The sequence below is a fragment of the Vanessa atalanta genome, chromosome 22 (genome assembly GCF_905147765.1).
Source record: "Vanessa atalanta chromosome 22, ilVanAtal1.2, whole genome shotgun sequence".
Classification (NCBI taxonomy): Eukaryota; Metazoa; Arthropoda; class Insecta; order Lepidoptera; family Nymphalidae; genus Vanessa; species Vanessa atalanta.
In genome coordinates this window covers 2,007,089-2,033,061 of record NC_061892.1, presented here as the reverse complement: position 1 = coordinate 2,033,061, position 25,973 = coordinate 2,007,089, and the positions used below count along the sequence as shown (strand labels likewise).

At 33.6% G+C, this 25,973-nt stretch overlaps 1 protein-coding gene across 1 annotated transcript; it reads left to right on the top strand.

Annotated features, from left to right (window-relative positions):
- Positions 1-3,137: 3,137 nt before the first annotated feature.
- LOC125072573 (Down syndrome cell adhesion molecule-like protein Dscam2) lies at positions 3,138-24,772 on the top strand. The gene is made up of 30 exons (XM_047683204.1): positions 3,138-3,144; positions 4,121-4,218; positions 5,672-5,763; positions 6,473-6,624; positions 7,517-7,607; positions 7,985-8,363; positions 8,455-8,590; positions 8,956-9,075; positions 9,635-9,811; positions 10,707-10,851; positions 11,380-11,528; positions 12,363-12,522; positions 12,805-12,944; positions 14,192-14,341; positions 14,674-14,758; positions 15,080-15,162; positions 16,061-16,195; positions 16,749-16,901; positions 17,404-17,533; positions 18,267-18,427; positions 18,828-19,007; positions 19,842-20,039; positions 20,639-20,851; positions 21,174-21,334; positions 21,654-21,828; positions 21,984-22,101; positions 22,495-22,670; positions 23,063-23,173; positions 23,937-24,014; positions 24,744-24,772. The coding sequence occupies exons 1-30, from the start codon at positions 3,138-3,140 to the stop codon at positions 24,770-24,772; spliced, it is 4,182 nt and encodes a 1,393-aa protein (XP_047539160.1).
- Positions 24,773-25,973: the final 1,201 nt, after the last annotated feature.

The window sequence follows — 25,973 nt, the reverse complement described above, 5'->3', positions numbered from 1 at the left end:
AAATTTGTGACATAAATGTTCAAGCGACACATTAACCAAGCAGTTTGACCGGTGTTAAGCGTGACCGCTGCTCCCCCGTGGGTAGCTTCTTATTATAGAATATATAACCCTTTCTTGATAAATTGACTATCTACTGTACATTATTTTCTCGTACCAGACTAAAGTTCAAACAAACAAACAAGCATAGATATCAGCTTCAGATATGATATCCATCTAAGAGACTTCGTACCAATACAATTACCAGTAAACTGCACAGCACATATTATAGTGCACAAGTGTGTGTGCGCAAGCACAAGAGCACATTCTATTCTTTCATAATCATATACTCGAATAGGATGACAAACCTGACACGGAGCACAGGTGCGGGACCAAAAACATTACCAATATTAAGACTGAATTTTCAATAGAGAAACAATATATTTTTTTAAAAAGCAGACCTGGTGTTTCTCCTTCGGCTTTGTGATCTGCAACCTCTAAAGCTTTGTGAGCTAGACCTCCTAGGCAGCTTAATATCATAGTAAAGATAATATGTCTGCATTATAATCTATGAACAACGTTGCTAGATGACCAATCACTGGGCAAATTGCGATTCGTCCCCATATAATTATATTCGCCGGTCCCTCCAACGAGGGAAAGGTAATGAGACCCCTGATTTGGAATTTCATTTAACTCCAACGGCTCTTGCAATCAAATCAACTCGGACACTTCGTTTTGATTGAAGTAATATAATTTTAGAAATTTCATCTCGTAAATTTTCACTTGGATACCTGCGTGGGTGCAATTACGAAATTGTTATAATTGGATAAATTGTACCGATTTGAGATTGCTGGTTGATCCCACTTTTCACTTCTTCGAATAAGCTTAATATTTATAGAATTCATGTTTTATTATAATATAAAACATTTATTCTCTATATTTCCTGTTCATTTATTTTATAATCTGCTATTTTTTTAATTAAATAACACAATAATAAATGTGATATGAATATTTTTTAACTAATAAATACAAATAGATTCGTAGCTCTGAGCGTGAAAACCGTTATAGATATCAATATGAGAGTTATTTTTTTTTTTTGACTTTTGAAAGAGAATTCATGATTTTTTCCATTTCACGTTAGGTGTTTTTACTTTTTACACGACACGATGCGAAGTATCATCGAGTGCTTTACGATCCAAAACTCTTAATTTAAATCTTTTTATGATGATGCAGAAATTCTGCCACATGTGTATTCCGCCAACCCGCATTGGAGCAGCGTGGTGGAATATGCTCCAAACCTTCTCCTCAAAGGTAGAGGAGGCCTTTATCCCAGCAGTGGGACATTTACGGGCTGCTAATGCTAAAAAAAAAATGATGATGCTCTTGTTAGTTCAAGAATTCAAATCGTTGTAAAGATAATGTAATGTAGATCAATTCTGTACTATAATAAATAAATTAATGTCAAAAAATGTAAAACAACATAAAAGAAAAATTTTAACAAAACAAAAAACCGACTTCAACTTAAACACAATTCCAAAACGAATTAATATCCACTAAAAAGTAAAAAAAATAATTTCGTATTCTTCTACAACTCAATAATCTACTTACTTTTTCTACTCATCAATAAATAAAACGAAAAATATTAGAAATAATAGTTACAATTATTGTTAGTTTTGGAGTCGGTGTCAAGGCAGGCAGTCTCGTGAACGAGACATTCGTAGATAATGTCGAAATATTGAGCTCCAAAAAAAAAAAAACATGGTTTATTATATAAATATATATAATATTTAAATATATATAAGTTTATAATCATATATAAATATTGGACAACATCACATACATTACTCTGATCCCAATGTAAGTAGCTAAAGCACTTGTGTTATGGAAATCAGAAGTTACGACGGTACCACAAACACCCAGACCCAAGACAACATAGAAAACTAATGATTTTTTCTACATCGACTCGGCCGGGAATCGAACCCGGGACCTCGGAGTGGCGTACCCATGAAAACCGGTGTACACACTACTCGACCACGGAGGTCGTCTAAACATCCCGTTTCAAATACTTATAGTATTAAAGATCAGTCAGGAAGAACAACTTATCCATGAACATAATTTCGTGATGATCGATCAAACAGTGTAGGAGTTACATTAATCTCGGACATAAATCCTAACATCTATTTTTATCAAGAGTAGCAGTTAAAACTTATGATAAAAGTATCAGCTACACGAGAGAGTATACTAGATGTATTATTCAAGAATAAATTCGAATCTTATCGTAGAATACGATCGTGAAATATCAGAAAGTGTTACGCGAACTATTAATAATATTACTAAATCCCTAGCCCCGACTTCGACGGGTAAAAAATATATATTTTAACATATGTATACTATTATTTTTATATTATATTAAAACAGAACACATATCATACAGTATATTTATTTTTACAATGAACATTATAATCAGTACAATAATCTTACCTTAAATTACTTTCGCCATTAAAGCCCCAAACGAACTGAGAGCTGGATCTATTCACACAGTGCTTTTAAAAGTTGAAACCCTTCTTACATTAACATTTTTTTTGTCTACCCGCCTTGGGAAAATTCCCACATTTTAATAAATATAGTCAAATCATGACCATCATGATATTAATGTACACATATTACTTATTTATAGCTTACACATATAACCTTATTGTTCAGCCAGTATGAGCCAGATTTTTTTTTAACATATTTAAAAGTCACCGTTATATCCATATACAATAAAATGTTAATTATTAATACACCTGAACCATCCTCATGATTCACTTCGTCTACCAATGAAAACCTTATGAAAATCCGTTCCGTAGACTTTGAGTCGAGATGGCCCAGTGGTTAGAACGCGTGCATCTTAACCGATGATTTCGGGTTCAAGCCCAGGCAAGCACCACTGAATTTTCATGTGCTTAATTTGTGTTTATAATTCATCTCGTGCTCGGCGGTGAAGGAAAACATTGTGAGGAAACCTGCATGTTTCTAATTTCAACGAAATTCTGCCACATGTGTATTCCACCACCCGCAAGGAGCAGCGTGGTGGAATATGCTCCAAACCATCTCCTCAGTGGGAAATTTACAGGCTGCTAATGCTAAAGACTTTGAGTTTAACAGAAAGATAAAACGCGATGGAGGGTACTTTGTTTTAGAATATAATATTCGATTCGCATCACAATAGCGAGTTATACGGAAAACGGTCGTTTAGAAACGAATTAAGACGAGCTATCCCAAAGACGATTTTTCTTTAACGTGGTGTTGTCTAGAAACTATATTTAATTTAATATAAAAAATATATATTTAGTTTTTATTTGTGGCGGCCATGTTGAATCAAATTTGTTATTTATATAAGATTATATATTTATAATATTATATTGGGTCAATTTTTATTTACTTAATTTATGAGTCTCCAACAAAAGATACACACACACACACACACAAAATACATAGTCTTAATATTGATCAATGTAAGGTTTACAAGTTGTGTGCGCTTAAATTATAGAGGACTACAGCATGTACTATGAAGCAAAAAATATTTAAATACAGTTACGATAATAAGCGAAAAAAAAATACACAACAAGAGCAAATTAGAAAATTAAATTGAAGTTTATTGAGAAACGATTTGAGTTTGGACAACCTCTAAGTATCAAGATCATTATTATTCCTAGAAAGTTTATTATATTGTAGACAATATAACCTACAGAGGCTTGGAAGAACAGCGTTATGTCCTAAGTTTGATTTAAATATAAAAATAGCAAATCTTTTGTACATATTATAATAATAAAATTGGAGTGTCTGTTTGTAATATTAAATTGACCACCCCTAAATGCATAGTTATGTATACACGGTACATACCAAAATAATATATTTAATATTTTGTGTCTGTCAGTCTGACTGTTCGTTCCGGCTAATCTCTGGAACACCTGGACCGATTTTAACGGGACTTTCACTGGCAGATATCTGGTGTAATAAGGAGTAACTTAGGCTACCAATCCAATTAGCTTAAATTCAAACGTGCACGAAGTCGCGGGCAGAGCACCCACAGTATGTAATATGCGTTATAATTTTTAATAATAATATTAAATTAACGATTTAAACTGTTTTTTTTTTTCAGGTCTGGACAGAAGAAAAAGGCTGAGAAGAGGATTGAATGATAATCAAGTTATTATAACTCAACATTTTACGGAGAGAACTGTGACACCCGGCGGAGATGTGCGTATATACTAAATTAATGACATTTTACATATAACATATCTAACATAAAGTACGTTTCTATATATGTAAATTCACTTTACGCAAATAAGGTAAAAGATTCAATTAACTATTCAAGTCGTTTTACAAGATTCAACTTAATTTAAAGATACCACCGGTTCGTAATGTAAATTCCATCGAAAAGAGCCGGTAATAAATTATATAATAACACTTTTCGCCGATCAAAATTACTTTAATTTTGTGGTATGATAATTAAATTAAATATATATATATATATATAAAAATCAGCTAAAATCCTTGTGAAAATCAAAGAAAACTATGTTTTATATAAATAACTGACGCCTTCACTCGAGTTTTAAGAAATTCGTTGTCGGTATTGTGCTTAAAAAAGTAGCACCGTAGTTTAATCTTGCTTAGTACCAAATTTCATCAAATTCAATTCAGTAGTTTGGCCGTGAAAGAGCAACGGACAGGAAGACAGACAAACAGCAGAAAAACATTTCGTATACGAAATGCTTGCTTTTTATATCTATGATATTGAACGTTGAGGAGTTCCTCAGCTTGGACTCAATCCTGGGTGTAGAATGTTTACCATAAAAATGCAACAAATCAAATCAAAATATACTTTATTCAAGTAGGATGCCATTGTCTATGGGCGTTGTCTATCATAAAAAAAAAATATATATCCTCATAGCGTAAACATACTAATATCGACTGAAAAACCCGTCTTAATCATAGTAACATATCAAGCATAATAAGTGCTGCCAAAATCAAAATATACTTTATTCAAGTAGGCTTTTACAAGCACTTTTGAATCGTCATTTAACAAACTATATTAAGTGAAGCTACCACCGGTTCGGAATGTAGATGTTCTACACAATAAAATACCTTAGACGAATCACAGGATACTCCAATCGCATTCTGTGATTTTTCCCAAGCATCGTATAAATGTTTAAGAAGTGTCATTTCCTCATAAGTTGTCGAGCTTTTGTAAAACCGAATAACTATGAAAAATAGTATTTGTACCGAAATGGACGAGAAGTTGATTTAATTACTTTTATCGATTACTTAAAGATTGACTCCCAGTATTGAAATAGGTCTGTAATTACTGGGAACGAACTAACATGTATAATTTCAACTCCGTGGTATAATTAGACATGGTTCTATTTCAGCTCGCAAGATTTGACTTTGAAAAAACAAACACTGCAAGTTAAATAACAGCTTATAATACTAAATAATTAATAAATTCTATTAATAGCTGTAATATCTGTTACTATCTGGCGAATAAAAGAGTATTCGCCTCCACTCGTTTGAAAACTTATATATTTAATACAAATTAATTTCGTTATTTGTAAAATTACTTCGTTTATTGAAATGATTCATTATTCAATTATCCGATGTAGCGGTCCGCAATGGTAAATAATTTGAAACTATGTCAAAATAAATTCTACAGATTAGCATGCAATGTGCGGCCACAGGCGACAGACCACCGCAATTCGTATGGGAACGGGATGGCATACTTATGTCCAGTAATACTGATCCCAGGTAAGTGCCAAGACATAAAAAGCCACTGCTGCTTTCGAAACTCCACCCTTATATGCCAGGCGATTCTAAAATAATTCACTTCGTATATTGCTCGTGAAATTCTGACAACCAACATACGATGATACGCTATTTTGATACGTGTATCTTCATAAGTATTACAGTCAAAATAGCATATCACATTCCGACATAATGTTCGTGTGTGTGTGTGTGTGTGTGTTCGAGTTTTTTCTTACAGAACACCTTTGTTGCTAAACGGTCGTGTTCAATGCAATTAAAAAACAATTTTAGATTATGGAAACTACATATTATTATCACAGATCCAACTAAAAGTCTTTAATAAACAAAACATATGAAAATTAATAATGTTATGTACATGTTGTGTTAAATGTATAGACACAAAACCAAATCGCTTTATTTACGTCATGTATGTCTCAGTGTGTGAAGACTATTTTTTTTGTTGCTGACTTTGTGAGATAAATAATACAAAAAAATATGGCTTTTTAATGTTAGTGAAAGGGTAATAAGATTAATAATGCTGTCTTCGTCTTTCGAATATCAGATCAATGACGATAGAACGAGACATATCAGTGTTTAACTATATACCTTAACAACATTTACGAGGCCGTATTTTCACTTCCTATAGTTTACTTGGCTATATGTGAGACTACTTGTATGAATGAATGTAATTTATACTGAAGCTCTTCCACAGATACGCATTAGGTCAATTGATGACATCTGACAACTCAGTCGTTGCACAATTGAATATAACAAGAGTCCGAGTTGAAGACGGAGGCTTATATTCTTGCACAGCGAAAGAAGGAGATCATGTAGCAACTCATGAGAACAGACTTGATGTTTATGGTTAGTACATCGACAGTAACGCTATGGGCTTGGGAAAGATTCTCGAAGAGTCTAAACTACTCGTAATTGCAAGTGCAAAGGATTGTAAACTGTTAGGTTTAACGACTAGCAACGAATAAGAATCCAAATCAGTGCATTGGTATACAGGCATTATTAAAAATTATGGTTTATAATAAACACGTCCTCCTTCTACACATTTAATAAATTTTTTCTCCTTTTTGATAAAGTCTAAAACTATTTTAAAGGGTAGCACCGTAACTGTTTAGCTGATTGACAGAAGATTCCGTTAACAAGAGGTATTTCTTCAGCTCCGTTCACGAGATGAACTAAAATTAAGCACTTGAATTTTGATACTTGACCGGTTTTAAACCCGCTATCTAACCTAACCAAACTGCTCGTTGGACTGTATCCAAGTCTGCCAGGGTAGATGCCATCAACTCATCACATATTCTACTTCCAAATAGCAACACTTTTGTGTACCGGTTTTTACGGTGAATGAGTAACAACTACATGCACATTAGTAGTAGTTCTTCTGCTTTCTTGGTTAAGCTGGGTACGGGCCTCGAGGTATTCCTCCTTGCCCGGGCTTTTCCATGAGTTTTGACCCATTTGACCCAGGGTGTAATTGACCCAGTGGTAACTACGTGCATAAAAGACGTAACATCTTAATTTCCAAAGTCGACGTCGCTTGATCATATAAGCAACAATATATCCTAAAGTGCCTGATGGCGATTATGACTAACTACGATTAGCTGGCTCATACGTCATTTATTCTATAAATTGGGCCATGACCCTCATGCTGAATTTATTTTTATTTCTCGTCGATAAAGTTTAAGGATAAGAGGTTATATTTTCAATTTCCATTTTTTCCATTTATATCTTATTGTTTTAGGACCGCCTTACATCCGATCCCTGCCTCCCGTAAAGATACAAAGTGGCGAATCTATAAATTTAAGATGTCCTTTTTATGGATATCCCATTAGGTAAGTAAATTATTCTTTCAAACCAAACAGAAATGACAATAGTACAATAACAAACATGCGTAACATAAACGCGATACTTTACTTGGTGGTTGGCAAGCCTGTCTGGGTAGGTACCACCCATTTACTAGATATTCTACCGCCAAACAACAATACTCAGTATTGTTGTGTCTCGGTTTGAAGGGAGAGTGAGCCAATTACAGACACAAGGGACGTAACATTTATGATCCAGTATTTGAGGCAGTGTCAGTAATATGGACGAAGGTATCATCATCGATCGGACATTTTTCTCAAAAAAATAAAAAAAGATATAACTTCGTATTTCACTTTAGAAAAAGCAACGAAATAATATTCTCTAGAGACCTTGATATTTTTTTCAGCAAAATTGATTGGGAACACAAAGGAAAAACAATTAATTCAAACAACCTATTCCAAAGTCGATACAAAAGGAATCAGGTCAAAAAAAGGAAATCTCGTCGAAGCGTTGTCAATATTCACGGTATCCTAACTATACCTGAAGTATCTAAAGAAGATAATGGCGCAGTGTATACGTGTATAGTTACGTCACCATCTGGTGAAATGGCGAGACGCGCATTTGAAATACAAGTGATCGAAGCACCAATTTTAGAAGATTTGCTGCTTGGTAATAATTTACAGGAAGGTCAGATTGTAAATATTTATTGCAACGTAAGGAGCGGCGATCTGCCGATACATTTTGAATGGTTAAAAGACGGAAAGAGAATCCCGAGTACTTTAAAGGTGATTTTAAATTTGCTGTTCTTGTTTGAAATACTGTAATTATTGTATTAAGAAAAATATAATATTTTTGTTTTAATGCTTTTAATTTTAGGTTGTTGAAAGAAGTTCAGAACTATTTAGCGCATTGGTAATAAAGAAAGTATCATTAGAACACTGTGGAACTTACACGTGCGTTGCGTCGAACCACGTCGCTAAAGTTAATAAGTCTACTGAGCTGTATATAAAAGGCAAGTAGCTTTTATATAGTTGCTAATAAAATACTTATTCTATGACAAAAATATCGACTTCAAATTCAAATATATTGTCAGAACTCAACCACATTTATAAGTATTTTAAATGGAAAATGAAACATAAACTCGATTCAAAGTCTTAGAACTTTGTAGAATATTTTCTTTGTACTTATCATATAAATATTTGTATATTATTTACTTTTTATTGAACTAGTTTTAACACATACTGCAGTACTGATCATATCAACTTTTTATTAAGGTTATTGGACTTAAAATGGTAAAAATCCTATTTTCTCAGAAAAAAAAAGATTAATATAAAACCTTAGTGAAACTCTTTGGTCGTTACTTTAATTTCGTTTCAGTTGCACCAAAATGGTTGGAAGAACCTTCAAATTCATCGTTACTTCTTGGAAGGAAGGGGACTGTATCATGCAGTGCAAGTGGTTATCCACAACCTCAAGTCCATTGGATGAAGAAAGATGGTAATTAATTCCTCAAATAATGCAAATATTTAAAGTCCCGTTAAAAGCAATGTTTTTATTTTTAGTATAATTTTGTCGTTAATTTTAAAAATACTTGATCTTAGTAATGTAAGTTATGTACGTTTGCTATGTATGTCATACCTAATAACCATAATACCTAACCACTACCATACCTAATAATATTACGATTTGTGGTATTTATTAAGTGCCATCTTCTTTCAAAGATCGGCATTCATTAAGACAACTTGTATCTTCGACGACCCGACTCTTAATTCCATATGTGCAATGGCAAAGGTTTTTAGCCAAGATGTTTTTCTTTGGGACTCACCCTGTGTGATGAATTGTAGTAACTCGTGTTTTCGATTTCATATTATTTGGCTGAGATATTCAAGCTTTATTTTCTTTACGTGCAATTTACTAGTATTATCATCAATGTATTTTATGGTATCAATATCTAGTTCTTTTTTTTTTATCAATCTATATGTTTGCATTTTGGCGACGTTTTTCTCCAACAAAATCTTCTAAATTAATGTAAATTAAAGAAATAAATTTTTCTTAGCTCTACTTGGTACTTGGCAACCTGTCCTTGAGCTGGCTGGAGGCGGTATTCTTAGTCTGCCCAACGGATCTCTAGTGATCGAAGAGGTTTCCTTAACAGACGAGGGTCTTTATTCCTGCAACGTTGAAAACGGAGTGGGCACGCCGCTCAGCAAAACTGTTTGGATGAGTGTCAACAGTAGGTAACTTTATATACGTATGTAATGTAATGGCTTATTCAAAACTTTTGTTCTAATAATAATAACACCGAAAAAATTGCTAAGTATACTGATTTCTCTATCGAAATTAAATCTCAATGGAAAGTAAAAATCGTAAAAACTATACCCATCATTATCTCAACTGGAGTCATTCCTCACTCACTATTCTCCAGCTTAAGGGCGTTTAGTATTCACAAACTGACTTTATATTATAACAGAAAGTAGTTGTACTCAATACATGCAGAATTGTTCGGAAATTCTTATCTAATAATTAGGTAGTCCTAACAGCTTTTCGTCTGGACAAATTTCCGCAAAAACGAAAAAAAACTCGACAAAATGAGAGCAGTGGAAAAGTAAAATAAATAAATAATAATAACAATGTTAATACGATTTGTTATATGACATTTTTTTTATTTACTCTCGAATTTTATGTGACAGGCCTTAATAATGTAAATAGCAATTATGAAAAATGTTGTTTATTTATAAATGTTTATAAGAATATCTATAAGTATAGTTACAAATTTAAAATTTAATTTAGATTTCTAAGTGACATTACTTTATATTAGATATTGACTTTAAGGCATTTATTATATCAATTAAAGAATAAAAAGAACAAAAAGTTATTACCAAGAATTCTCATGATTACCACTTAATTTTGAGCACGCTTTGTTATGCCTGTCGTTTTTATTGAAGATCAATAATGCTTGTATAATTGATCTTAGTGGGACTCTGGATCATTTTCCGTCGCCGTACCCCTGGTTCTGTTCATTTTCGGTCTGCGTATCTATATGTTAAGATAAAGGTCTTAAATATTGTGGATCAAAACGCTGCTGCACGGATCTCTTACATAATTATTCCTATTATTATTAATTCCAGAGCCTGTTCACTTCGATACCACATCGACAAATGTCACATCTCGTCTTGGACATCCTGTTACGCTGGAGTGCCGTGCTTTAGGCGACGACCCGATCAGAATTATTTGGACACACGACGGCAATACCTTGGATTCACAGAACCATAGGTTTCTTGTATAATTTATATAAATTAATAATCACTTCTAAACGTATAATATTTTTTTATTAATAATAATATAAAATTTAGCTTTATCGTAATTATAATATCGTTAAACTGTAATAAATTTATGTTAGCCTCCTGACTGACCAGAGAAGCAATTCATTAGGATGTGTAGCCAACAGTACATTGTGCACAAGTGTGTGTGCAATGCACAACAATCATAAGTCCAGTCTCTATTTCTCAATATAAAAATTCAAGCAGAATTGGCAATTCAGAAAGAGTTCAGAGCAGGGCTTAACATACTTTCTGAGGCACACAGGCACGCAGTTCTACACATTTCCAATGTCCAGACTCCGGACTGCGACTTAGAAATTTTCGTTAGATAAGCCTAATAATTTGAATCACCAGGAGTTCAACTCTCAAAATCCGTGGTCTTACATTTAATCTAGAGAAACTTATCCTAAACTAAATTCAACAAACGAGGCAGAATTCAGAATTAATAATCCTTTTTTAAAATCTTAATTAATTTCAACAGAATGAAACATTCAGAATCGAAGACATCCCTCGGAGCGACCAGCACTATTACTTTCCAGTATTCAGAAGCAGGCGACGCGGGTTTTTACCAATGTCGAGCAACCAATCCTTATGGTGCAGCGAGTTTCAACATTTTTCTTACAATTTTAGGTAAATTTCTTATTTTCCATCAATATATCAATTTTTTTTTCTTAATATATTTTATCTAATGGAATTGATAAGTCGCGTATTTTTCTAATATTCTCTCTTTTTTTAGTATAAAATTAAATTACTAATAAATACATTTATAAAAAACAGAAGTAATCATCTGTAAACGGATACATAGATTCAGATGTGGCAAATCCGTCGATCGGTACATCCAATGCAAACGATCTCACGATACTTTCCTTGACGCCGAGCGTGAGATAAATTAAATACAAATTAAGCACATGAAAATTAACTGGTGCTTGTTCATATCTTATCTTGATAGTCTTGACTAGGCGTTACTTTTAATGTACAAATCTAATTTATTACATAAGACTGTTATTATTTGATTCGATATAGATGCATAATGTTCAAACATCTATGATTAGAGGTAGACGAAGAGTGAACAGCAAAACTAATTATCATTTACAAGATAATAAAGGGCATTGGTGCGTTTTAGTTTTTTCACTTATATTCATAACCATTCAAATCTCCCATAAAATCCTAAGGAAGATCATTTTTTGACTTTCGAGTTGGTTAGGAAAAGTAGAATGATACAATTATGACACAAAACATCGAAGTGATGAATCTCTAACGTGAGACTTTTTAAGAGTAAGTATTTAATATTTGGAAGTTTGTTAGCTTCCATGAGAGAAAATTTGGAAGAAATCCGATAAAGATGAAAGATTATTCTTTCATTAATGGCTTATAGTAATCACGAAGGTCAAAGAATAGTGATTGCCCACAGGGCAGCGAATGATAATTCAATGCATCTAAAGTTAAAAAGTACCAATTGATCAGAGCCCCCGAGCCCACCGTCGGAGCTCCGTGTGGAGTCAGTGCGCGCGCGGTCAGCTGCTCTATCATGGCGTGCAAGAGGCCCTCGTGGCTCGCTTCAGTACGCGCCGACTACGCTCGCACACACAGTCTGGGACCGCGCCATCAGCATTAATGTTACCAGGTACAATATATACGGTTAAAATAATTAAAATGCGCAAAGATAAAGAAAAATTATATTTTATTGTAAAATAAGAAATTTTAATGGCATTTTTGTAAATGTTTTTTTTAATTTAATTTACAATAAATTCCAAAGATTTAATTAGTTCATATTAATAACAAAAATCAATTGATAAACCATGACAGTAAGAAAAACTGTATGTGTCACACTGCTTGGCTACGGCCTCCTTTTCCTTTGATAAGTTTGGATAAAATTAATTTCATATAAATCCATTAAATTTCATAGAAAAGACAACGATGTTCGACAAACCATCGAGATACACAACTTAAGACCGGCGACACCTTACGCTGTGCGCGTCGCGACCGCCAATGAAGTGGGCGTTAGTCGGTACACTGCACCTGTACACTTCACAACACATGAAGAAGGTAATTCACCTTAAATTGCTTAAAATTTTTAGTCACCGATACAAAAAGAGGATGATATCAGCCTGTATGACGTGGCATCGATACTCATTTGTTTTTATGATATAGGTAGGCAGACGAGCATTGGGCCACCTGATGGTAAGTGGTTACCGCCCATAGACATTGCCATGTCTGTAGTTACACTGGCTCACTCGCCCTTTGAACCGGAACACAATAATACTGAGTACTGCTGTTTGATTATAGACAATGGACTTATTTATTACCCACATTTAGCTACGGTTACTTATATTAACAAATGTCAACTTACAAACTAATTTCTGAAAATTATAATGAATGCAGTACAGTTAATTCTTAATTTTTATATGTTTTAGTATTTAGAAATAGAATAATTTCTTATAAATACTTCTTTAAGCTGTATGCAAAAGTAGTCGTGACTTATCTAGCTTAAATATCTTTAAACATAATCCCAAAAAAAATAACAAACGTCAACCTTAGGTGAGAACTGAAAAAGACAGTAGTCAGTCCATCATCTAATAATTTTACCTGAACATGCGAACAGATTCACAGCACAATTTTTTCTCCTTTTATACAACTGAATTTTAAATTGAGGCTAAAAGAACTCATCTGTAAAAATGACCATCTGTTTCCCATGTTAAAAATTGGCAAGCTGCCCATACAATATTTTTAGGGCAATATGATTTTTTAACTGAAATGGAAATTTTTAACACCTTTCACTACTATTAAACTTCAAAATAATATCTTAACATAATGTTTTTATATTACAAACAAATCTGTAAAATAACATTCGTGAAATTTCAAAAACATACGACTTTGACTCTAATAATAATGACATTTAAAAGAAACATGCATTAAAATCGCTTATCAACGCAAGTCGCTATCACCATTTCACTAATGATATCGAATTGAGATCTTACAGAATAGCACTGAATTCAATTAGTAAGTTATAACGGACATAGCATATTGAGAAGTACTAATAAAATAAATCATTTGAATTGTTTTTTATTCATAATATTTTAATTATTAGAAATAATAATTATATAATACAATTTTAGCAGAAAATAATGAATTTAGGTGATGAGCGTGTGGTACCAAGTAATGTTTTATTTGCTAAATTACTTATAACAATATTTTTCTACAACAAATTGATCTTAATTACGAATGATAAATTTAAAATTTGAACAATTAAATTGATCAATAATTATTATTAATTTAATGATGTAATTCATCAGCTCCATCAACCGCGCCATCAAGTATCCATGTGGAACAGACTGAAAACCCTGGGGAGCTATTTGTATCATGGCTTCCACCACCGAAAGACAGCCATAATGGTATCATCACTGGTTATCATATCAAAGCCGTGCCTCAGAATGTTGGATCAAGTAAGTAAATTAAGTAATACTCGAAGCTGTGTCATTAATTGAAAAATGTAACAGTTAAAGACCTACATCAGGGTACAGAGCTCCTCGTCTTTTGAGTAAAACGTTTGGAACTGGTGCTAGTTCCTTACGATGCTTTCCATAACCATCGAGCAATAGAAGAATTATACGTACAAATTTGAAACTTACAAAAACAGTCGCGTTTGCCTTGGTTTGAACAACCACAATCTTTGATCGGGATTTACGTGTTCTATTAACTAGGGCAATAGTATGTATAATAACAATATTTTTAGGTAATGTCGCTATAATTTCACTCCTTCAAACTCCAGTTTCAGAGGACAGTGACACCAGGACATTGAAAGTTACCCAACAGTCTGGAAAGCAAGAGACAACTATAAGTGGTCTCCTCAAAAATACTAGGTAGATATATCAAAACTTTTTTTATACATTATATAATTTAGTCTGTATTAATTGTTCATTTAATCACCAATATTAATTTTTTTATCTTAGTAATGAGGCAAAAGCACAAAACATTTCCGCCATTTCGGTTCAAAATTTGGTAAAATTTTTTACTCAATTTTTGGAAAGTTTCTTTAACGTCTTTACTGCACAGCCGCGATCACCATGATACTTGCATAAATCCCTCTCTTACGCGGATATAACAGTGTCCGAAATTAGTTACAGATACATCAAATTACTCTTACTTATGACTAACATTGTGTATCAAACTTTATTTTTCAGATATGCAGTATCAATATCAGCCTTTAACAGCGCTGGTTCAGGACCATTTTCTCTTCCTGTATTTCAAGATACTATGGAAGGAGGTACAAGTTTCAAAATACTTTTTGCACATAACAAAGTTTTTTTTTTATTTACTATTCTTAAGAAAAATAATGTTACAAATCAAAAACATAACATAACATGCAATGGCACAAACATATAACTATTTAGACATTTTATCATCCATCAAAATAATCTACAGCTCAGCTCAAATGTTTGACTTATAGTTCGACATAGTTCGATAAACATGAGATATACAAACTAAAATAGAAGGTTTGTTTGCCATAATCTTGTTACAATATGAAATGCCTACATGTTCTCAAACTTTGAAATAATTGCAAGTTACTATTTAATAGATCGTTTTAATTAGTTTTGCAAAGTTCTGCGTGGTACTTCTGCAACAAATTTATTGCGCCCTTTAACTTCAGTCATATTATTTGAAATAATTCCGAGGAATTAGGACCAAATTGCAAATTGCAAAAAGTATTCAGTTATTTCAATGATATTACAATCATTTTTTTATGATAATATTGTAGGGGTTACATTGCATACAGTGGCGTAGCTAGGTGGACAAGGGCCCCGGTGCATAGAAAAAGAAACGGGTCCTCACCCCCTCTTTAACTTATATTGCGCTTCAAAATTATAGATAGGAATAAAAATAGGATACAGGATACATTGAGACGAACATTAGTAGGCTAAATCCATATGTCATATCTATTCAAAGCTTAGGTTAGAGGGCCCCCTGAGCTCCGGGGCCCTGGTGCACTGCACCACCTGGCCCTACGATAGCTACGCCGCTGATTGCATATAAGTTAAGTGCGATAACGCACGATCGGAGTCAGTCGCGCAACGTAATTAATTGTGAAAAAACTTATATCAAGCAACGTCGCAGTTTCACTATATTCCTGACATGGTACCTAAAATATTTTTATTTCCTCGTAGCACCTGAACATGCCCCAGCTTCAGTAGAATGCACAGCGGTATCTTCCACTTCTCTGAGGGTTGGGTGGCAGCCAATCGCAATACACGGACAGGGAAGTTCATTGATTGGCTACACGATCCTATATGCTACTGAAGGTATTATTATTGATCAGACTTTGTAGATTGAGCCGAGATGGCCCAGTTGTTAGAACGCGTGCATCTTAACCGATGATTTCGGGTTCAAACCCAGGCAAGCACCACTGAATTTTCATGTGCTTAATTTGTGCTTATAATTCATCTCGTGCTCGGCGGTGAAGGAAAATATCGTGAGGAAACATGCATGTGTCTGATTTAAACGAAATTCTGCCACGTGTGTATTCCACCGACCTGCATTGAAGCAGCGTGTTGGAATATGCTCCAAACCTTCTCCTCAAAGGGAGAGGAGGCCTTTAGCCCAGCAGTGGGAAAATTTACAGGCTGCTAATGCTAAAAAAAAATACTTAAGTAAATTTTATATTTATGTAGAATTTCCAAAATTTACTGCGAATCACTATGATGACACGATTTGATGGTTAGTAGATATTAATTAAATGTGAATCGTGAATGGTTTAAAATTTATTATCAATTATGTATTCTCTTAGAATTCCATTTTTCAGAAAAAGAAAATGCAAGATATTTGCTAAATTAATCGGCGAATTCCTTATTTTAGAGAGTGCCTGGCAGAACCAAACGTCGCTTCATGCGGAACTGTATCTACAAAGTCTGATCAAATACACAAACTATACAATCAAAGTTGCTGGCTTTTCAAGTTACGGTGCAGGACCTTTTTCATATCCCATCGTATGCACAACCTTACAAGATGGTAAGTTGAGAATAATCATTTATTTTTTAATATCTCCCACTGAAAACAAACCGTATTATTAAAAACTTTTTCGAATAGTATGTTCTGTACCAGTTTATAAATAGTTGTACAACATAAAGCCAAGTATACATAACTGACTATATTTCATCAATTTTTTAATTGGTACGTAATATAGATGTCTTCACTCACGTGTGCGTTACTAAATATAATCTAACTTGTACTTTTAATGTATTTATTAATGTTACATTAATCATCTCACGCATATAAAGACATGTTTAAGCACGAGCGTCAAAAATCAAAATAGTCCTTATTCAAATAGATTCATAAAAGCATTTTTAAATCGTCATGATACAGTATTGAATCAAATGTAAAGCTACCACCGGTTCGGAAAGTAGATACCGAGAAGAACCAGCAAGAATCTCAGTAGTTACTCTTTTATAGTATTTAAATTACAGAGTATGTCAGTAAAGTACACGAAATTTTAATATATGTATATTACCAGTTCCAGACGCACCGGCAGATATTAAAGTTCTCATTCTGTCTCCAACATCTCTTCTTGTGAATTGGAAGAAACCAGAACATCCGAATGGAGAATTGATATACTATACAGTCTATGTGAAACCGACGTCCAGGTATAAATTGACGGATAAGTTATATATACACAGATAGATGGTATTTGATTATAGAGGCCTTTAAATATTTGCTCTAATAACTTCGTTAGTACCATGTATTAACAAAGTATGTCAGTTAAACACAATAAATCTTAAAATATGTATATTAACAGTTCCAGAATTTTACAAGTAATTCTGGTTATTAACGTAATAAACGTAATTTATTCTTGTAAATAGTATTCTCCTCGTTTTAAATGCCATTTAGTACTCTCGATGTTTATGTATTTGTTAACAATATGTATTATTTATCAGTAATAGTATTTATTTATCATTACGAGTACAAACCTCAAAGGTAAGCAGTAATAGTATGATCAGAACATCAGATCAGCGCAGAAACGTTTACTAATAAATCTTAAGCATAAAGGATTTAGGGCACAAGTATATTTAGTAACACGAATGTAAACTCTATTCCCTCTCTTAATTTGATGGGACGGTAAATCCGAAACGAATGGAAAGAGTTCTGGCACAGGACCAACGGCTTTACTTGCCCATCGAAGTGCGGGCTCCTTGCTAGTACTGAGTTATATAGTACATAATAGTTTGATAGAACAAAGAGCAAAGAACAAAGAACAATCCAATATTTTTTATCGGTCCGACTAGGGTATCCAATCAGGACTTAGGGATATACTCCTAAATTCTGCCTCGTTGAATATTAAAGATACAATAAAATAAAAGAAAACCAATTTATTGACAGTAATGGTTCACCACAAACGCTCCGAGTAGACATGTCTCGAACAACAGCGGAAGTGAAAGATCTAACAACAGGGAGGACTTATGAAGCCTGGGTTACGGCGAGCACGAGTGTTGGAGAAGGATTAGCCAGCAAACGAGTGTCACAAACGCCTTTACAACGAGGTATGGAAAATTCTAAGCAAAAATCTTCAGCGTTTTAACCATTGAAATATCTTGGCTCAAATTCAGTCAATATAATAGTATTTTAGCTAAAACTATAAAATAACAATGGAGATTACCCCCAACCCTATATAAAAAAGCACATTTTTAATTCAAGACTAGAGGTCTTAGGAGGAGATAGTTGCATAACGGAATAAAAGAACAAACCATTTCTTCATGAAGCGACTGCCATATAAACTTGGTATTGTTGCTAGGTTTTATTTTCTTTCTTGTGTATATTCTAAATCATTGTTCAAGGTAATCTCAAACCGAATTAATCTGTGTTAATATTCCATATGAACCTTATTGATATTCATCGTTCTCTATTTGGCTCAACCGCTCGTTTCTGACCTTTGTATTTCAGTGGTGGCAGGCGTTGCTTCTCTCGGCGGCACTATATCAGTAGGCGTGGGGTCATCGCTGCTGCTCGTGTGTCAGTGCGTGGGCGTGCCGCCGCCGCGCACCGTGTGGTACCACAAGCACAACATCATCACGCACCACCCGCGCTTCACCAGAAACCATGACGACAGTCTGCTCATTAATAGTAATAAATTATTTACGTTAATTATACTATTGATTACAAGATGTCTACTTATTACTGAATATGAAACTTTAAACTTAAAGATATTTTTAAGAATTAAATACGGTAAAGGCTTTTAAGATAATGCTCCGTGCAAAAGCGTCTGGGTGATACCACCCACAAATCAGATATTCTACTGCCTAACAGCGATGCTTAGTATTGTTGTGGTTTGATGGGCGAATCAGCTACAACTATAGTCATAAGAGACGTAACATCGTAGTTCCTAACTTTGGTGGCGGATTTTTGTAATAAGGAATGTTTAATATATCTTAGGGTGCCAATATCTATGAGCAATGGGGATCATTTACCAACAGATAAGCCTATTTGCCCATCCGCCTATCTTATTACAAAAAAAAGGAAATGGTATTCAATCGGTCTGTGTCTATGGTCTATGTCAATGGTCTATGTCTATGGTGCCAATTTAGATGTCAAATCTGTTAATTTTATTAGGGAAACGTCTCCAGCAAATACATTTTAGGCGTCTCTTAAAGTAAAATTAAATATCCCACTGTAGGGTAAGGCCTAATTAGGCGAGTAAACCTTCTGGTGGAATAACCCCTTTGAGGTAATTCGCTTCTCCAATGCGGTTCGGTAGTTTCACATGTGGCAGATTTTTCATTACAATAAGACACTTGTAGGTTTTAAATTAGGAGTAGGTAGGAGTTAAATTATAAACACAAATTAAGCACATGAAAATTGTCTGGATTTGACCCGCAATCTCGTAAGATGCCCGCTCTAACCACTGGATCATCTCGGCTCTCTGTGTAGTAATGTAATATTTCTATATTTTCATTCCAGATATAGATCAATCCCTCAGCGGCAACTATACGTGTCTAGCGAAGAATCTCTACGGCTCCGACTCCGTGGAGTATACAGTCATAGTGCTGCCTTTACCAGAAGCGCCGGTATTGCGCGCCACGCCTTATAAGGACTCGATCTTAGTTGAGTGGGAACAACCCTACTACTCCGGCAATAGAAGTTCTGGTCAGAAAATAAGTAAGAGCATTATAATTACTAGCTAACGAAACAACTACGTCTTGATAACTATGTCATCTAGTTTAATCTATATTTTAAATTAAATTTTCTATTGCACAAAATGTATTAAAACGTTAAAAAAAAAATTAACTGGTGAGTTATGCTCTTTCAGGCTTGCTTAAAAACTATTTGTAACAACGTATCTGTAAAATACAGTTCTTTAGTAATTTACGTTAAATTATTCGTTCCGTTTGATTCATACTTGATGGTAGGCCTTTGTGCAAGCCCTTCTGGGTAGATACTACACGCTCATCAGATATTCTACTGCCAAAAAGCAATACTTAGATTTTTTTAAAATCTGGTTTGATGGGTGAGTGACCTAAATCTACAGACATGAGAGACATAACATCTTAGTTCCCAAATTTGGTGGCGCATTGTTGTTGTAAAAAATGTTTAATATCTCTTACAGCGTTATTGTCTGTGAGCGGTGGTGATCACTTACCAGCAGGTGGATTATTTGTCGTCCACCTATCTATATCATAAATAAAAATAATAAGTCAAGTATTTTAAGTGTGACATCTGATCTTTATGAAAATAATTTACATGACATAATAATACAGCTTACAGTCTAACGTGGAAGGAAGCGAGCGGTCCGTGGCAAGAGGCCTGGTCGCCGAACAAATTGTCCAACAAGTTGTCGAACTTGTCAGGAGTTCAGAAACACGCGCTAACTGCTCTCAAATGTGGGACGAAATATTCGTTGAGAATAACTGCTACTAACCGAGTCGGGACTTCACAGCCTGCCTACATCGATGTTAGCACTTTGGGGGGACGTATGTATAACTTTTTTTTTTATGTATAACTTTTAATATGCGTAATAACGAAAAATTTAAAGTCTACCTAATGATTAACTCTACTCTATGTGAAAATTTTAATTCCCTGCTAGTATTTTAAGTGTGAGCTGTTTTCGTCTAAGATCGTAAATTACAAATACAAGCTATCATAAAAAGCTGACTTTTCATGTATGTAATTAGTTTTTATAACACATTTGCTTTTCTGTGACGTATGTTTTAGTGGCAAATTAGTTTTACCAGAACATTAAAAGCGTTTACCCATTTGGATCGTTAACGGTACTTCAATTTCCATTCCTTCCAGCACCAATACCACCTGCGACGAACGAATGGCTCTGGAGCAACTGTTCGCACTTATTCGTTCAGGGCGCAGGGTGGGATGACGCGGGCTGTGACCTGCGTACCTTTGACGTGGAGTACCGCCCGTTAGGGGCACGTGCCTGGATGAGAGCTCACGACGCACTGGTGAGCACGACGTGGACGTTATGAATGAATGGCCTCCGCATAATTACTGATTAAACTAATTAAATTAGAAAAACTGCCGATGTCTTATTAGATACTCTAAAAGATACCCTAATTCTTTTTTTAGATTCAATTGCAATAAAGGTCTTTGTAATGTCTTTATAATAAAATTATATAATCTAAAAAACAATAGTGAAAAATGCATGCACGTTTCGGCTGAAAATTTCACAAATTTCTCCACCAGAAAGTGGCAAAGTACCAAATCAAATCGTATATTTGAGAAGAGAGGAAACTGGATATATTACAATAAATTTACTTTCAGGCTTACACAGACACGTCATGGAACATACCGCTGTACCAGTCAAGTTACCGCGCAAGCTCTTTCGCCATATCTGACCTGTCGCCGGGCACATGGTACCAGGTGCGAATTACAGTGTCCAACGAGGCCGGCACCATCACTACTACTTATAATTATGCAACAAAAAATGAAGACGGGAGTAAGTTTGATATTGTTTTCAATAATAAATATCCATAATTAAGATGTTTCTAATAAACGTTCATTAAGAATAAATACTATATTGCAATGAACGCCTATGACAGCATTGTGACAATTAAAACAAATGAACTTATAAATATATGTGTCTTGGTCCAGGCGAAGTTGGTCCGCCGTCTGACCTGTTCGACTTAAATATGTTGGTCATCGTGTTCAGTTCCATCCTCCTCGCGATGTGCCTTATCTGCTGCGTCTACATTTTGGTTAAGAGACAAAGGTAATCGAACCATACCATTTTCATCCATTATACCGTTGTTATCTTACTCGACAATATATATAACGTTAGATTTATAAGATTAGAGATGTTAATAACTTATCGTAGTTTTAGTATCTATGGGTGAATATCTATCACCCAAACATACTGTAATGTACGGTTTGTCGTCACTAATATATAATGATGTCTCTAATAATTATGTGCTTTTTATGAACAAATAATTAAGTATAACTAATTGTCCTTAAAATGAGAATATCAATCATTTGAAATGAAGGGAGTGCTGACTCACATCAGTCGTTAAAACTTAAACTATGTTAACAATATAAGCCCACATTAAAATTAGTTAATAAGGTAATCATACAATGTATACAATAGAACAGCCATATTATGTCCTAGGCATGTGAATTTCACGGAGTATCGGGATTCGATTACCGTCGACAACAAGTCGGAAAGCGGCAACATGACTGTAAACACTTCGCACAGCAACCTCGCGAACGTTAAGGAGAATGCGATCAACGCACAGAATCGGATCTACAGCGCGCCCCTACACGTGCGAAACAACAGCAAACATGGTACTTATGACATTTAAGCATGTGAATGCTACAGTGGACTGAAGTCCCTTTTCCTATCGAAGTAATTTACAGCCTTACTGTCAATTAGCTAAAAGTGACTTGGGCCTTCCTTGTCCGGTTTGCTTGGCTACTTGTTTAATTAATATTATAGAAATTCTGCTTATATGAATTTCAAACTAGGTTGAGTTTTAAAATCATAATCAAAAATATGCTTTATTTAAGCTCTTCTAAGCACGAAGGTATTTGAATGTGGTTTAAATAGAGAAAAATTTCTATCCACTTGGTTATTTTACGGTAAAATATTGTATTTAATTTTGTTACCTCTAATCCAGTTTTTAGTTATATTAAGGAATATACTCGCTTTATTATTTTATTTATAATTATTTTTTCAGAATTATACGAAATAAGTCCATATGCACAGTTCGCTGTCGGATTCCGCACGTTCGGTCACGTGGAAAACCAAGATATGCCGAGTCGACACATGAAACACAGATATGACACAGGTAACTTAGATCACTTTTTTTTGACCTCTTCAAGAAAACATATTTATAATATTGTAAAAAATACCATATTTCAAAAAAAATCTTAAGCTTCTAAGGTAAAGGATTTGAGATACAGTTATTTAATATCCTATTATACTTTCTATTATATTTATTAATAATATTATATTTATTTATTTAATTTTTTATTACATATACTATATAGATATATGTATGTATATCTGATTTATTTATAAATATCTATAATCTGTTTTATATTTTATTTATTAGTATTTTTTATTTATGTATCTGCTATATTTATTGAGTTGTATTTGTTATTATTCCATTATGTAAGTTTTTACTGCACCACCATATTGCCGTCTTCCATACACATTATTCCTCTAACCCAAAGGTTGTCTGGAAGAAATGGCTTATAAGCCATAAGACCGCCTTTTGCTTGGCCAACTTCGTTTTAAAGAATATACATTTTTTTATCTTTATGTATAATTGGTGTGCAATAAATAGTAAAACAAATAAATAAATAAATAAAGGTAATTACAACGACTATAAAATAACGATAATGTTATCAAACTGCGCGCCAAAACGTAAACCCAAGTGTCTCTGACAGGAGATAGCGCGCCCTTTTTTTAAATGTATTACGCTACAAGGTATCAATGCATTATGCCGTATATATATATTGCCCAGCTGATGGCACTTATTAAATATTTACAAGTATATACTAAAATAACACTTAATCCATATTGTCACTAAGATCTCTTTTTTTCAGAAACAAGTTTTCAAGTCTGTTCAGAATCCGAAGACAGTGACAGCATATCAAAATCAACTTTAAAAAGTGTACCAAGAAGTAAGTACATAGATTTGAAATGAAATCTTTATATAAACTTTTTTTTTATTCTCTTTAATTCTCTGGCAAAGAACCCACTTTAATAGCTGTCTGACGTACTGTTAAATATTTTATATACTACTAATCAAATACAACTAGCCGGTCTCTCGCGAAACTTCGCGTTTACTCATAAGATTTTTTTAGGAATTCCAGAACCTATGACAAGTTTTGTTTGGATTTCATCGTAAACTGCAAGTCACTCATCAACATTTGGCGCCAAAATTATGAAACCTCTTTTAAATGATTTTTTTTTAATATCTCTATTTCCTCACTCTCAAAATCTATTGCCAAAACCAACGCGACGAAAAGAGTTCAGTTGTAGGACCGAAGGCTTTACATGCTTTCCAAAGCGCGTGACCACACTTCCACCTTTTAACTTCGGGCTGTCATTGAGAATTTTTTAAACTCAATAACATTTTGTCGACCCTTGCTGACCTTTGAATCCAGAACATCGGAATCTGTGGCCTTATATCAAACCACTAGTGGCTAGACAATTGAGGCAGTCAAGCCAGTGTAACTATAGGCACTGGAGGCCTAGTTTCCATGTTCCTAAGGGTGGTGGCACTTTGACCATGTAAAAGACCTGATCGTAACTACTTACCATCAGGTGGCTCATTCGCCATCTGTCTATTGTAAATAAAACAAGATGAAATAAATTAATCGATTAATATAATGTTTTAAAATTTCCAGAAGCCTGCAGGACGCCGCATCATAGGTAACTAGACAAATAAATTATTATCAAAATGTAGGAATTTAATTCCAATGACCATTTCATATTGTAAATTCGTGATGTAAATTGATCATGCTTCGTTGTAATTTGATATAAGTCGATATTAAAAATACCTTTTAAAACTTAGTTTGATTTAATTCATGTACTAAGAATTAATTTGAATTATATTTTATTGTAGGACCAAAGGTTTTTGCAAAATTTTAGCTCAATCGATTGGAACCAAAGTTTCATTAAATAAAAGCTTGTTAAAAGTATCTGTATTGTTATAGACAACTTAGATGTATGGTCTCATAATGATCTCTCTTTTTTTGGATAACTTTGACCAATGAACATTTGTTTAAAGTTCAATTTGTTAATTGTTGATTTTTAAATATTTAATCCTGTTGAAAACTTATTTTTATATTTAATATGTTGGATAATTTTAATTTATAAATCAAGATTACGCTTAATTAGTAATCCAATAGTATTTTGTTTTAGTACATTATTATATCTTATTAGTTAAATCGAAAATTGGAAATCAAAATTATATGACGAGATGACATCTCAATTTTAAAAATTATATGTGCGTCGTGATTGCGACGCTTCTATATGTAATTATAAAAAAAAAACGACAAGCTTACTTTTTTTTATTTTCAATTTTCGATTGACAAAAGGTAATAGTGCTCAAGGCCCTAATAGAAATTGCTGAACATTAATCATTATGTAAATAGTTACCTGTATATAAAAACATACTACTTAATAACTCAATATACAACAAATATTACGATAAATAAAATCACAACTGACTTCGCTTTTACGTTCTGAAACAAAACTTTCTGTTTAAATGTCTAAATGTCATTTTGACATTTGACGTTTTAAAAACTTGGTTTAGTATTGTAACAAAAAGGCCTCTCAAAGAACTCTTTTAAGCCCACTTTTTTTTATGTTTTTTAATCTGTACTTAACAAAATAGAAGATAAATGTTTTATAAAATAGTCGCTTTTATGAGGATTTAAAAATGAAGTCTTTGTAATATTAAGAAATACATCATTAATTCTAAGTCAGTTATAAATTATCGGATTTTGCAGATATTTTAATCTGCGAGAAGACTGATTATTCAACCTAATGGTTATTTTTGTTTACGGTTCTTATTTAGTAAAAATAAATGTTAGATAAATATAAATTTTGTTTCATTTAATATCTAATTTGTA

Bases quoted from the DNA above. Each gene is read 5' to 3' on its own strand.
- LOC125072573 (XM_047683204.1), top strand. The intron at 9,812-10,706 runs GTAGGTAACTTT...TATTAATTCCAG, and splicing joins TGTTTGGATGAGTGTCAACA to AGCCTGTTCACTTCGATACC. The intron at 14,759-15,079 runs GTAGATATATCA...TTTATTTTTCAG, and splicing joins GGTCTCCTCAAAAATACTAG to ATATGCAGTATCAATATCAG.